Here is a 15,979-nt window from a genome sequence, read left to right on the forward strand (position 1 = left end):
TTTTAAATCTATTTTCAAATATTTTATTTTGTATTCTCATTTTTCATATCAAATTTCTTAAACTCCCCTTCTGTGATTTTTTTTTTTTTTTTTTTTACCCCAAGTATTTCTAGTCCTTGACCTCCCCCCCCCCCCCCCCAAATAAGAATTAACAAAATTCCAAACTTTGAAGTCCTTCCTGAATCATTATTATTTTTGTCTTTGGTAGGACTCTCACTGACAAATAGCATGAGGTTTTTTTGGTGTTTGTGTTTTTTTTTTTTAAAATCCCAGTGATCAGTTTTAATTTTAAGAACAAATTTTGCACCATTATTTTTGAGCAAAAAGAAAACTGGTATTTAGAATGCTGGGGTGGAAAAATTTCCTGCCTTTGCCTGAGACTTGTAAGCACTGTGTGATTAAAAAGCTTGGCTTTGAGACTGAAGCTAAAAGCAGGCCATTACTGGAGGCTTCTCAAAACATAAAACATTATTGTTTTGCTCTTAAAGTTTGTAAAGAGGAAAGAGAGAAATGGGCATTGGTCCTGAGGAAAAAGGCCAGAAGGCTGTGTTTTAATGTCAGAATGTGGATATTTAAAATGTAGAGACTGTATGTGCTTGTCATGCAGGGACTTGCAGATCCAGTTCTAAAATATGGTTATCATGTTATAGTTTTTTTGTGTTCTCCCTTTTGCTTTTCCTCTCCATACTGAGTGTTCGGAAGTACCTGCTTTCCCTCTCCTGGAAATGAAGGCCTTATGCCTTCTGTATCATGTTCTCTGAACTGGCATCATGGCTTTGCTCCATTGTTTACAAAATAAAGCTGGGTACGGAATGAATGGGAAATGGAGATTAACTTCTACTTTGTGAAGGAATTTTTGCATCAGTGACTTGAAAAGTGTGGCATGGATAAGAAAGAAATGAATAGATGAATGAAAAGAATAGATTTCTTGGTCTCTTCCAGATCTCTGCAAATATCTCTGATTTAAAGGAAGGCTGCTTTTTCCTTTCTTTTTTTTCTTCCTTCCTTTTTACTCCCCTCCCCCTGGTTTTGTTAGATCTTGTCCAAATACTTAATAGAAATTGATAGTGTGTTCCCAGGTAACAAATTACATCTGTCTCTGAAAATGAGTCAATGTAATCATGACAAATTCATGAAATAAAGGGGAAATTCATTGCTGCAGTCCTGGGGAACATGAGTCAATATGCTTTATGTAATTATTTAATAAAACATCTCTTCTAGTGCATTGAACCAGCCTAAGATACTGAAGCAGTTGTATTTATGCAGGAATAAACAAACTTCCAGTAAAAGCTGGTGACCAGAAGTATGCAATTATGCATTTCCAGAAATACTCATTAAACCAGTCTGCTTAAATTTTAATCAGACTTCTATGTATGAAACAGTCTTGATAAGAGGGAGTAGAAAAAAGAAGAAAGGATTTTTTATGAAAGGCTATTCAGATCTTCTAGTGCCCCAAATGGCTTTGAATTTTTTTATTTAACTTATTGCGCATGGGATTGCAAATCTTTCTAAAAGTTAACAATACAAAATCCTACATGCTGGCTTATGGAATCCTACATGCTTTATGGAAGCCGTATTAGTATCAGCACAGAAATACTACACTGATAACAAAGCTGTCATAAAAAGAATATGATGTGGGAATTAGACAGGGAGATATCTGAAATAGTTAAGTTTGGTGTAGTCTATGTGAGAAATGTCAGAGGACTTATTATCAATGTGTGAATTCTTATATGGAAGTAAAGTAATAGGAAATGCCGTGTTACACTGAAAAATTACAAATCACCAAGTACTTCCAGTATTTTTTGGCCTTCCTTATTTATCTTCCTGGTACGTTTGAGCTAAATACTGCAAGCTGTGTTATATCTGAGACATGAGAGGACATGCGTTGCCCAGGATTGTAAGGAAGTCAAGAATAGCCATAAGAGGTTCATGACTCCAGACGCTGGAGTGAATTCAATAGGTGTCTGGTGATGTTCCTCTCAACATTAGATTTGTATAGTTTAATGGTCAGTGACTTCCACATTTATTTTCAGTAAGCCTAAAGTAGCATCAGGATGCTCAGGGGTGGTCTACTTGCACAACTGGACGTGCAATAAATAGTCTGTCATTTGAAGCCTTTACAAACGTATCTGTAGACCTATTTAAACCATCTGAAAGGGGAGTTCAGAGAGCAACCCACAAAATGTTAGTGGATGAAGACAAGAGTTCATATGTCTGTCCTTGAAAAGGGTCACTAACCTTTTCATGTTTCACAGTCTTTCTTTTCAGGTGTTATCTGTTGACCATCTATTTGTGATGGATCACCTCGTGTCTTTGGAAACCACAGTTATGAATATTGTTGCTTTAATATTAAATTCTAATGGTTACTGTGCTTTATCCTCCTAGGGCATCAGTAGCCTCTTCAGTTCGCTTAAAGTGGTCAGGCTACTTCGTCTGGGTCGCGTAGCTCGGAAGTTGGACCACTACATTGAATACGGAGCAGCAGTCTTGGTTCTGCTGGTGTGCGTGTTTGGTCTTGCAGCACACTGGTTGGCCTGCATTTGGTACAGCATAGGAGACTATGAAGTTATTGATGAGGATACAAACACGATCCGAACTGAGAGCTGGCTCTATCAGCTGGGGATGTCAATAGGAACACCTTACCGCTTTAACTCATCGGGCTTTGGAAAATGGGAAGGTGGGCCAAGCAAAGATTCAGTCTACATCTCCTCGTTGTATTTTACGATGACCAGCCTCACCAGTGTTGGATTTGGGAACATCGCTCCAACTACAGATGGGGAGAAGATCTTTGCTGTTGCTATGATGATGATTGGCTGTAAGTATTAGAGATTCTGTCTCTCACACACACAATGCCAAATAGCCGTGTGTCATGAATACTGATATCATAAGAACATCTGGAATTATGTCAAATATTATTATTCATCTTAAAATATTTTTGGTGGCAATATAGTTATTACACACTTTCTTACTGGTTAGTTATAAAATCAGAAGTGGGAGTATTGCTGTGACTAGCAAAAACTCAGTCATTTTGGAAGCAATATTCTGTCAATATCCTTTCAATATTCTCATGTGTAAAGCCTGAAGTATTAAAAATTAACACACCAGAGTGGGCACAGACAACGTTTGTGCCTCCATTTCGTATGTGGCAAAACCTTTGTATGTCTGAGAGCTGTATATATTGGACAAGTGGGTCGGTGAGTGGGAGGAGGTCCAAGAGCATCTCATAAGGGAGAGAGAACAGTAGCTTTCTAGACACCACAAACTCCACTGTGGGCTGAGCATACAGTCAGATCCTAAAGCAGCTGGGATGATATTGGCCTTGGGCACCTCTGGCTCACATTTCCTTGTCACAAGGGATTCATATTGCCAAGCTGTCCAGCTTTTGGCCATGTTATGTCACTTCAATGCAGGATTTGCAATCAAAATGCCTTGAGAGCTGCTTGGAGTTAAGAGCCATACGGTGGCCACCGTTAAACTAGGTCATGTTTTTCTAGATAAAGGTGGAATCTGAACCAAAATAAGGAAAAAAAATTCTACTTTGTACATGGAAGAGCATATCATTGTATGGAGAGAGAAGCTTCTCTATGGTAATATTACATCTAGAGGAGAAAAAAGTCAATCCTCGCTAAGCAGAAAATGAAAAGAAAATATATAATAAAACTCCATTAACAGCACGGTGCCTGTTATGATAGAAACGTGAAGCTTTGATTCTGATGTGTGTGTCATTTTACAGCAACAATGAAATTACATACTGAGATTATGTGTGCAGTATTAAGCAGGCTGAAGTTTAGTGAGAAGAAGTATAAAGACAAGCATTCTTGATCACATAAGGATTGGGATATTTCAGCTATAAAAAATATTAATTTTGCTCTTCTAGCTTTTTACACTGCTAAGAGCCCCATCATCCTATTAAAACACCTGTGTAGCAGAAGGGAAATTTATGAAACTTGGAGCCAGTTATGTGGTTTCCTTGTGAGAAGGTGCATTAGACAATGCAGCAGTGTGGTACAAAACAGGCTTCCAAACATATTTCCTGATGAAGGTACCTGTTTAATCCTGACCTTTGGCTTATTGTTCATTGGGTTATGCTCATGATACTAGCTAGACAAGAATAGCTAGTATTATTCAATATTATTATTTAGTACTATGAATACTGAATGAACATAACCTTCATAAAATCAAGAATGTACATGGGGATATTTTGGAGTTGTACCTGCTTCATATGAAAATGTCGTGGAAAGAAACTGAATTTATGCAAGATTAATGTTGATAGATACCTGCTCTGAATTCTGAAATGAACTTTAATTTCAGCAAGTTGTAAAAAATAAGTGTTCTGGTAATTTTAAATCTTGTGAATGCAGTCACATTTGAGAGAAACAATTCTGTTTGTATTTGGACTTCTGTAATCTTACATTTCTAACCCTATAACTGTCTGTGTATCTAAGCACCTTTATTCTGTGAACAACTGCTTGGAAACCATTAGGACTATTCATAATATGTGTTTGTGGGAATGGCATCTAAGTAATCCGATCTTTGAGTTTACCTCTGTTTTTTGTAGAGTCTTGATTGCTTTTAACATGCTGAAGTTTTGAGCTGTGGTCATTCCTCAAGATGGGAGGAACAAGACTGATTTGTTTAGTTTGCAGCTATTTAGAGCTTAATTGTTGACAGACATTCTTCCACCATAAAATTTTATGTTAAAATAACCCTATTTTGCCTGTAGAATTAAGCTCTCAAACATTGATAGAGCTGAGCTTGAACTAGGGCTATTTTATAAGAATTTTGTCTGATCTGTTGGGAACCTGAAAGGTACGTAGCAAATGTATGGGGGATAGAAGTGGGGGATAGATGTGGGGGAGGGAAAAGAAGTTTCCTGGTGAAAGCTTTTGTACATCACTCAGAAATTCATATTTGTCCCTGGCCAAGTAACGTGTTTGTTATGAGCTGAGCTACTCACTTATATCACAGTTGGTGGCTACATGTTCCTGTTGTGGTCCTCATTTTGCAGATGTCAGATCACATAGATTTGCACATGGGATTGATAGAGGCTGTGGATGTCCAAAGCATCAGAAATAAGTAATTTCAAATCAGTTCTGCTGACGTGTTACTGCCCACTAATAAAAGGAAAGGGTATATGATTTCTCATTTATACTTTGCCATTAACACTGCATTTATTTTAGCACCTAGCTAGTGACACATTCTCAAAAGCTACTGCTATCTTTCAGTAGCACAGGGAATGCCATTTTCTTTCCATGAAGGATGCAGAGGGAGCCTAATTTTTTGACTATCTAAAACTCCAACTGAAGATAGGTGGGATTTGCTGAGTCCAACCTCAAACATATCACTCCATTAACTACTTCCTGCTAAAGGATAAGTCTTTAAGAACTATGTGAATTTATCTTGGTTTTGAAGTGGCTAGGTATAGTCTAGGCAAAAATACATACCTGTATATTTAAATAGTACAGTGAAATAAGTAAAGTAATTTTACAACCTTTTCTGTATGAAATGGAAACAACACTCTCACTTTTCCTTTGAGGATGTTATTGTTTTTGTTTAGTCGAGTAAGACAATATGTTAACACGATTGGTTTTAAGATTCCAAAACTGCCACTATAGTGTAATAAAAAGAAAAAAGAGTATTTGGGGACAAATGTGTAACAGCCAGCATTAATATTTCAAAGTGATTCCAGACAAATTTTACTTTAAATAGTTGGGAAATTTTTAATAAGCAAGTAATTTTTTTTTCCCTTGGGCCAATTAACCTCCTGTGAATAAATAGTAAAACTTCCATTAGCCTGATGGGGACAGATTTACATGAGCGGAAAGAAAATGATAACATTTCCTTTGTGCGTTTTATCCTCTGTCTTTTTTTTTTTTTTTTGAATAGCAATAAGCGCTGTGTCAAAAGAACAGTGGCTTGTTAAACAATACTGTGGCCAGCTAAGCCCACAGTCACAGTTTTATTAGCAAGATCACCTTTGAAATTTTGATCTTCTCTTTATTTGTAGAAGAAACTGAATTTCTTGAAATGGAGATGGTGCTCAACATGTGGGGGTCGCAGACATTTTCACCCCTGCCTTGCACGGCATGTGTAGCTACGCTGCAGAAAGTTAGGGTGCAGGTCCCACTTCAGTGCACGGTGGGCACTTGCCTCCCACTCGTGGCTGACCGAGAAACTACAACAGTGTGGTGCTTGTTCATTCCTGGATCCAGCTTAGAGTCATAGCGCTGCCTTTTCACCCTCCCTCTGATTTTTGCTGTCAATGGTCTTGACTTCAGTTTGCTCCATGAGCTATGCCACCATGGTTTAGTAGGGGCACTCAAGGACTGCTTCCCTGGAGCGCAGACGTTGGCATCAGGTGGAGGGAAAGGAAGAATTTGCTTATAGAAGTGTGAACTCTCCCTAGTCAGTGAACTTAAGAATAAATACATTATATATATACACATGCATATAGACATACGTACATAGCATATGTGTTTACATAGAGAGAGATCGCACATATATTCTTATGCTTAAAAGAAGAAGAAGAGAGCATATGGTTTTTTCTCCATGTTTGGAGAAAGTTCTTGTCTCTCTGGGGAAGGCTGGACATGGCGTGTGCTACCCTGAAGAGCATTGCCAGGTGGCGCAGTTTTGCAAGGCTTTCTGGTCATTGTTTCTAGCAAACTTTGTTTTCAGTTTTGTTTTGGTTTACTTCATTTACTGGCTGAGTATCTTGAATAGTTTCTGGGGAGGAAAGTCATGAGTAGCAGCAATACTTTTTTCTTTGCTCTTGGGGTGTTGTCTGTTGAGCCTCTGTTTCAGGAGACGCGTTACTGTGCAAACAAGTGATTTTAAGACATGTATTGCTGTCTTCTCCACTGGCAAACTGACTGAAAGGCTTGTGGTACAGTCAGTACCGGACTATGGTGACATCCAAACAGGACATTTGTGTCAAAAGGGCTCTGATTATTACAGGTATTTGAAAGCGTAAGCAGTTCATAACTAGTGTCCCTGCCATTTGTGTTTAGTATGCTTATGCACAGACATGGAGTTAATACTCTGTAATTATGTTCTGTGTTCCATAAGACAAAATTTGTTTTTCTCTGCTGCTCAGCCACTGATGTATCCCCTTCTACTCACTGCTTGCTCCCTCTGTAAATCTGATCCTGTGGTAGAAATACATTTGTGTTACATTAACTCTTTGAGACCCATTGACCACTAGTAACAGTACTTCACTATAATGTCAGATAGCTGTTTAAAAAAGTAGGTAAGACCACTTCCATTTTCTCTTTTATTCAATCTTTCATTATGGTAAATAATAAATCCAGGTAACTTTTAATTAAAAATTTAGAGATGTGTTAGTGAAGCTATCCTGGACCGGTGGGAATTTTGGCTGAGTTGAGTGCAAATGTTGTCCTAGTAAAAAGTTTAAGGTATGTGATCTTGCAGAAGGAAGGGTGGGTATGTCATATTAGCAGTGTGTAGACACTGGGAAGGGATGATTGAGGTGAATAAGCTGTCTGTGGGTATTGAGCCTGTGGGACTGGCTGGGTTGGTTGGTTTTACACTGGGACAAAGTATAAGAAAGCATGGCTTGGTCTCAGTGGCCCTGGTCTCTGCTTTGGGGCAACCTTCTGCAGGGAGGTGTTCTTGTGCTCTCAAATGCAGTGACTGCGCGTGCTGTCCTACTGACCTCATTGTGGCTGCAGTTTTCAGGGAGAAAGTGTTTTACTGTTGGTTATTTTGATATGGGTAGGTGCAACCCCTAATTAGATTTGTGCGGGACTGCAGCATACTCATCGTGTAGCCCTGGGGATCTATGGTCCGTTGGTCAGCTCCACCAAAGAGGGATGTGGGTAGGTGAAAAAGGTTCTTGATTGACCTCAAATAATGCACATCTGTTTGCGGAGAACAAATTACTTTAAAATAGAGATGAAGTACCCAGTGGCTGCTGTTAGGATTTCTGTTCTGTGGAGGCTTGATGCTTCTGATAAGATACACAATTCATACTACTATGTAGCGGGTTTTCCTGAACATATGGTAAATTATAGTTTTGTAAAGCAAACTGTCTTCACATCTGTCAATGAACTGACCTCCATGGTTTTGCCTCACTTTATTTATTGTATGCATGTATATATATAGAGAGAAGTATGAGTGTTACTACTGGAAGTAAAAGCAATTAACTCCTCAGCTTTATTTTAAATGCATCAAAACATATTTGCTTATCCCTTTTCACAGATGGCCACTAAATTGCTAATTAATAGGGAATATGTCTACAGACAGATCTTTCAGAGAGGCTGATGTTACATAAAAGCAGGTTTAAAACCGCTGTCTGAGTCTGTGGAAAGAGATATATTTTCCATTTTTAATACTTGGGGGGGAAAAAAAAGCTATTTCAATTTTTAGTTTCTTCCCTGTGGAGACATATGCCTCAAAATAACAGTTCTCGTATATTTTGTTCAGTGAAGCTGTCAGGTTGGGTTGCGTATTGTTTATTTTTCCTAAGAAATAGCAGAAACCCCAGGACTTTCATTTGCAGTTTTCATATCTGGGCACTGTGTCAGCAATCCCCTTGCTGTGCAGGTGGAGTAGGGATGAACAGTTTTAAAAATGCTTTGCATTTTCCACTTTTAACATACCATGATACTGATGGATACTTGCCTATCTGGATTTTGAGCAACTAAGCAAAATCTATAATTTCGGGAGCCTTTTGTTAGTGTTCTCAGTTGCACTGAAAGATCCCAAGCTTTTGGTGCCTGTTCACGCTAAATTCTCCTTGTTAGGTAGGAACTTCCTTGAAACTACAGGGCTTGACTCATCCGAAGTATGAAGTTCACTAAGGAAAAGGCACACGTTTGAATGCTAAACTAAATCATAAATTCCCCTGTGAACATTATAATTAGACCAGATAGTGAGAGGGATCATAGAAACAGAACAAAAGTAGGAGTTAAAAGGTCAGACTCGAGGACACGCATGCTCACATACTGTAATAAATTTTCAGCCACTGAGTTCATTAATCAAAACAGACCAGAGATCAAAAATGCTCATCTTCATTGGTCTTGTGCAACACAAGCATCATGCAGTCCTGCAGCACTTCAGCTGCTGTCTCTGATTAAGGTAGACACAGATTCCAGGAGCGTGGAGTAGCTGTCTCAGCTTTGTTCAGCTTTGTCTGTGAATAGCTTCTTTCTCATTAGACATAAAAACATAACATTAAGTAAGTTTGAAAACATAACTAGGTAGTTTTATTTACAGCACTCGTGCTGAAAGGAAGAGAAGTCTGCCCTAGTAATGTGAACAACTCTCTGAAATACAAGAAAATGTTGGTGGCTGGTATCATGACACACGGGTCAGTGTTGCTCCTTCACAGCCTCACAGAGGACTAGAGTGCTTTGGTGACCCCCAGCAGGGTAGGAAGTGTTCAGAGGCTCTTGTGAACAAGGGTAGCGACAAACTGATGAAAACTAGAATGTTATTAACAAACTACCTGAACAAGATACAGATGCGTTGCAGCATCATATCATGTTTGATGTTTCTGAGGCATGATTTTCCCCTCATAATGCAGTTCATCAGTTGTTAGAGCAAATGGATGTGGCCATGCTGTGTGGCTACTTACCAAACATGTATCTAACGATAAGAGAAGCATGTGTACCCCTAGTATTCCTTTTAGGGAACAGGGGGCAGGGGCAATGTTGAAATTGGGTTTGCTGGAAGTTGGTGGCCTGAAACTGAGGGCCAGCCACGGGCCAAGTGCCAGCCAGGTTTGCTGAGGATATCACTCCGGCTGAGCACAAAGGCCTATGAGACTTCAAACTCAAAGCAACTTTTTCTGTATTCATGGTTATTGCAAGTGCGATGTTTTGATTTGGGGACATGCTGGGAAAGGAAGAAGAAACCTTGCCTTGCAAAAGTGGTGTCCTGGATACCTGCTCTTTGTCACTAACCCTGGCAAGGTGACAAAAGTCTCTTAGATGCCACAGACTTCTTGCTAGCCACTGAGGTTGCGGTTGGCATGCTTTCCCATATGGCTGATAGTTTTGCATTGCTTTTCATTCTCATCTATCTTAGCCACCAGCAACACTACTCAAGCCAGTAATTCCTAATTTAAAGTCCTGGATTTTTTTTTTTTAATTTTTATTTCTTTAAAGTTGGGACAGTCCAGACCTATTCCCTCACCCCTCTCTGCTGTGCTTTATTACTTCGTGTTTGAAGCTAGTCATAATGTTTGAAGAGCTGGTGCGTTATTGCTATAATTGTTAAGCAACTGTTTGGGAATTCTGAGTGTAATTTTGCTTGGATGCTTTCTCCATTGGAATGAACCACCAGAATTGTCATGGATATGTTTCTCAGCTACACCAAGTTTCAGCAAAGAGGTAGGGCCAGCAGAAAATCCGAATAGAGTTTCTCTGTAGGTTAGGAGGAGGGTTTGGCTCTCAGGGCAGGATTTGGTCTGGTTATCTCTAAATGTGAAAATACCTCAATTTTTCTTATTAAGAGAAAGAATGAGGAAAAACCAAACCAAACCAAACAAAACCCTCCAAAAAAATAACACTGCCCCCCTCCAACCCAAAACCCCAAAGTCATTGTGATTAAAAAAAAATGGATAGACGACATTCTTTTAAGCTGTATAAACAATCCTTCAGACAGTTGAGTCCTAAGGGATGCAGTTTTCAGTGAAGCCCATCGGTATGTCTCATCAGTAAACATGGGACTGCACCAGGTCATGGTGGCATTTTCAGACCCACTGATGAACCAGAGCATCTGGCCCATACAGAGTTACTTCACTGATATTCAGTACTGACAGGCATGCTGGAGGGATGCGGTCAGTGCTGATAGAGTTCACAACATAGCAAGCTCCAAACCCTGAACGGTAGCTCTTAAAAGTTGCCTCCTCTTTGGACAGGGTCGTCCAAGGCCTGCAGATTTTTTAAGGATTGTTTCTACTGAAACATAAAACACTGGTGTCAAAGCCAGCAAAAGGGCACGCTTTAGGTGACACGTATGTAAATAGGGTTCTTTTACAAAAATCATTTTCTCCAGGCTAAGATGGACTGGAAGGTTTTTTCAGGTTCACAACGCCAATGCTAATGCTCTAATAAATCTGTCTGAGCTAACGACCATGGCTTTATGAGGAGTGCCCCATTCATATGGGGTTAGTCATCTCCTCACCACAACACACTTCAAAGCAATATTTATAGAAGAAATAGAATGGTGTTTGGGGGTATGTTAATGTGGTACTTTGCTTCCTGGGCTGCTTGGAGAAACACAAACTAACTCTGTGTTAGATGTTGTTTCTTACTATGTAAAAGTGAGTAAGCAATATTTTTTTTCTTGTTATTTAAAGTGTATATGACCACATTAAAGCTAGATGAAATTATTGCTATTAAATTTCCCGCAAAATGCAATTTTCAAATGGCAAGGGTAAATTGGCTATGTACTTTTGGTTGGGGGGGAAAAAAGAAGATAAAAATTCCAGAGCTATATCACATATATATGCCTGATGAATTGCCCTATGATGTGTCATCTTGCCTTAATGACTTAAAAAATTTCAGGCTGTACTTCAGCCTAATGGATCTAGGGAATGGCCCTATCTCAGAACGTACTAGAACTTAATTGCTAAACAATGACTGGAAATTTTACTCCAAATCACCGTCAGTATCATGCAAATCCAATCAGGATAATTTTTGAATGAGATTTTTGTGCAAATTTTTAATTCTCAAGGTTCTTACAGTCTGTCTGCAGTTTAATCTTGCTCCCCAAAACACTGGACAACTTTTGAAAGGACTGTAAATGCAAATGGAGAAAAAATAGTTCTGTTTGACAGGAAAGAAGATGAGAGCTGTAAAGTGTTTGGGTTTTTTGGGCATGTGGGGGAGAGCTCACACTACAGTAATGTTATAGATAATTGCCTTTTTTCTCTTTGTTGCACAATGTTTCTAAATTTTTACCTTGAATTATGTAATAGTAATGAGGAGGATAAGGAAAATAAACAGGTATCCCAGCTGTGGATGTCTCTCTTTTTCACCTGATGTCTTTCATATCACATGCTTATTAGTGCAGAATGTTGCTTTCTTTAGGCCGTTTCTAACATTTTTTCCTATGAGCAGATTTAAAACACTGAAATGTGCTGGCTCTTTCAAACTTTCATCAGCATGTGCAACCAACTTGTTTTGAATTCTGAAGGAACATCATTAACTCAAGTTAATGTTGGAAAGGGAAGTGCCTATAGTTATTTTACTGTCTAATTGCTACTGGAGTCAGACAGATCTGCTGTAGCTTACAAAATTTTGGGGTAGAAACAACTTACCTAGCTGTAATAGGTAAGTGGTTTATGGATCATGAGACGTCCCTAACCACTCAGATGAGCTGTCTCATAACATCTTGAGAATGAATAAGGATTAGTTATGCTTGCCAGATCCGTGAGTTTTAATGCATTTGGCTGGTTGTGTATTTTAAAGAAAGATTTGTCAGTTTATAAAAATGGTAAGTAATGGTCTAGAGGATGTAGATGTTGCTGTGGGTCATATGTGGTTTATTGCTCGGAGCTGAGAGCTCTGAAATATTCAAGATCTGGACTTGAGTTGTTATCCGAAGATGTATCCTATCATAAGCAGCAGCAGCCTGATGGAAGAAATTCTGATCTGAGAAAATATCGAATATATGTGAATATGTCAGTATCTTTTATCCACAGTACAGCAACTTTTGCTGCAACTGGTGTGAAAAATGTGGAAGGAGACAAGTAACTTATTAATAGGCCCTCTTGCCTGGAAGGAAAGTAGAAAATGTATTCTTCTAACCAAAGTGTTTTGACAGCCAGTAGGGTCTAAAATCCAAAGTGCCTTATGGTAAGGAATGAAATAGTTGAGGTATTAAAGCCTGACTGTTCTTACTCACATCAACACGAATTGGGAATGCTTTTTTTTTCCTCCTTCTTTGAAATCAAACCAGTAGCTGTACCAGGTGGCATAGAAGTAAATTCTTCTGGTCAGATAATAGGCAAACCTTGCCCTCCCCTGCCACCATCTCAAAAGCAAAAATGAGTTGCTTGATACATGCAGGTGAGTGGGATGATTCATGGTCATGGTTCGGTAGTTCTTCAATGTTAATGGATAGATCCTGAGGGATTTTCACTACAAAATAAGAGGCAGCTGGAGACTGGTAACATCTTGCAAGTGTTCAGAGGCCAAATTGAAGGAGAGAAAATTGGACTTAAGATATAGAATTAATTTCTGTCTTTGAAATTGAACTTGAATGAGATTTTTTGTGAGTTATTTTCTGGTAAAATTAAGTTTTACTAGAAAAGCATGGAAAATAATGCCAGGGTTTTTGGATCATCCTGGTCCATGAAGACCTTAAAAAGTCTCAGAGCTGCTAGGCAGTTCATTAAGTGAATTCTGAAAACCATAAGGTTATTTACTATAGTTGTATCACTTATCAACAGTTTGTACTTTTAGTACAACTTTTGTAAAATATGAAGTAGCACAGTTGCTCCAATTTTGAACCAACCCTATCTTAATTTTCCTTTTTCAAAATCTTTCACCCCTTTCATACTCAGAGGGCAAATGAGTGGAATTCTACCTCCTAATGGTCAGATCTACCGTGGTGTTTTGTGTATGTGGTCCTGGACAGAGTGCATCCTTTTGCATCAAACGCACAGGTTTGGCAATGATTTTGTGTTGTTTGAAATAACCCAGTATCCACTGAGAATAGTTCATAGAAGTGCACCTTAAATCTGATGTGGCTATTCTCCTATTTCCAGTTCTTTTTCCTATAATGGACCACCAGTTCTTTCCTCCTACTTCTCTCTCACTTCCCTGTATAAACCTTCATTTCTGGGCCTGTCACTGCTCTGAGGTTTGTCATCCCACACTAGCAGCTTCATCCTGGGTTTTGTGTTTTGGTTTTTTTCAGAGAGAGAATTTCATAAGAAACAAGAAACTGGAAAAGACACTCAACTCGCCTTCTTCTGTCCCTTTTGGTTTTGGAGAGGGAAGTTATTATAAGCTGTAATTCCTTGAACTTCTTATTCCGTAAATATTTGTTGGACTTTAAGCTTCTCATTCAGTTTGGTGCATTTAAATGCAGGGGGAGGGGAAAGAAAGGTGATTTCCTGTATTGCAAAGATGCAAATAGGCTTTGATTTCTTGATTCACTTTTAATTGCCTTTTGTTTTGAATATTTTTGATTCTACTTATTCTTTCTTCATAAAAGCCTTTCTTCACATGACTGGGAAAATTATAAAATCAATTTTATCAGGAACTAAGTATGCCAAAACTAAAATTTTCAGGAACTGACTTTCTCACACTCCTGGCAAATAAGTTGACTGCAGGTTAATAATGAGCTAACAGCAACAGAATGTGGGAGGGGAAAATGAGCATTTTTCTGGAAGGGAGCCTTATTCTACATAAAGTTAGCAACCTCCTTTGAAAATCATAAAGGAATTACCAAATAGGCAAATCACTTGGAGAGAACCACTGTGTCATGTAGGTGCCACACTGACTGTGGGCAGCTAAAAGGCGGAGAAGACCTAGTTATGTGCTACCTTTGGCTTATTATGTTGTTCTGATCTGCTCAGGCAGAGAAAATAATGTCTAATACTGCTTTGAACCTTCAGGTGTGTAATAAACTTAAGTGACAGGAAGCTGTGCGAGAAGCTGGCTGGAAGAGGCATTGGGATCTAGTTGCTAGTGCCCTGTAGTGTGACACAGGGGTCCTGAGTCCTGTACCTGAAGTGTAACCTGTGGTGTTACCTCCCATAACCTATTTTCCCTTCTTTGTGCTTCTTATGTATTTAGACTTCATGCAGGGAGGTGGGGAAGGACCTGCCCCTCAAAAGAGCATCAATCTTAACTTGAGCTTGAAGTTCTGCTAAAATGCAAACAGGTGTTATTACAGATACCTACTACAATGGCATCTGTGTTGGTCTACCCACTAATCATGACCCATAAGTTCTCGACTGGCTCCTGAACCATCCCCAGGCAGAGCTCCATGCATCCAGCTGCTCTCTCAAACAAAGGGCAAGGCCCCTCCCAGCTTGCCCTGCCTAAAAAGCCTGTATCCATCCATTGCAGGGCTTCAGTTGTGTGAACCATCCCACCATGTGTCCATGATCCCAATGAGGTCTCCTCCCTGTAACTATACGTAGTCTTTCTAGCTCCTTGTGTTTATTCCCCATGCTGCCTGCATTGGTGTAGGTGTTCCTGAGAGGCACCTGAGCATGGTAAGTCCCCAGTACAAGCTGGGAATGGCACTAGAATATGCTGTCTGACCATGAGGGGAGCTTTCTGGAAAAAAAAACAGGAAAAGGGAAGAGGCAGGCAGGTCAGATTTTTTTCTTTTTTCTTGCTGGTGTAAGAGAAGACAGCACACTCCTTGTGAGAACTATGATAGACAAATCCATCAAAGCTTCTCCAGTTGTGTTTAGAAGTATGGGAACAGCAGTACCTGCGAGGCAGAGATCTGTATGGCACTGCCAAGCATCTCCTGGGGTGTGACTTGAAGCTGCCAAGTGGACGGATGCTCCTGTTTTCCAGTAATGGCATCAGAAGGTTGTCCTTTCTGGGCAGTACAGCTGACCATCTGCTTTTTGGGCTCCTGTTGGTCTGTTAGTAAATGCACTGACAGGTGTGAGATGGAAGCATGTAGCTACTGAGTTTCCCTTGCTGCTTTTGCTTTCATGCTGGGGTGTGTGTGGGTGCACAAAAGGGGGAACAGGCCTTGAGACAGAGAAACAGAACCTGAAGTTGAAATGAAGGTTTCTTCTTTTTCCATTTCAAACTCTTAAACTTCTTTTTTGACTGCTTCCCAAAAACCAGAATCTTACATGATGCATGTTTAAGATGGTTGTTTCCTCATACTAGTTACAGGCCTGTAGTCCAATAGATGAATAATACTTCCATTCTTCCATCTTTGCGGCTGAAAGAGCATGGTTTGAAGCATGATGCTTTGAAGCAGACAAAGACTTGAAAAGGGAATTTGAGATACTTATTTATGTGAG

The 15,979-nt window shown here is 39.4% G+C and overlaps 1 protein-coding gene across 1 annotated transcript in view; it reads left to right on the top strand.

The window, feature by feature from the left end:
- KCNH1 (potassium voltage-gated channel subfamily H member 1) overlaps positions 1-15,979 on the top strand; it is a 186,391-nt gene that overhangs the window by 52,372 nt on the left and 118,040 nt on the right. The window contains exon 7 of the mRNA XM_059833561.1: positions 2,386-2,815. Coding sequence (XP_059689544.1) covers positions 2,386-2,815 — 430 coding nt within the window. The remainder of the gene's footprint in view (positions 1-2,385; positions 2,816-15,979) is intronic.

Source organism: Gavia stellata, chromosome 2 (assembly GCF_030936135.1).
Source record: "Gavia stellata isolate bGavSte3 chromosome 2, bGavSte3.hap2, whole genome shotgun sequence".
Lineage (NCBI taxonomy): Eukaryota > Metazoa > Chordata > Aves > Gaviiformes > Gaviidae > Gavia > Gavia stellata.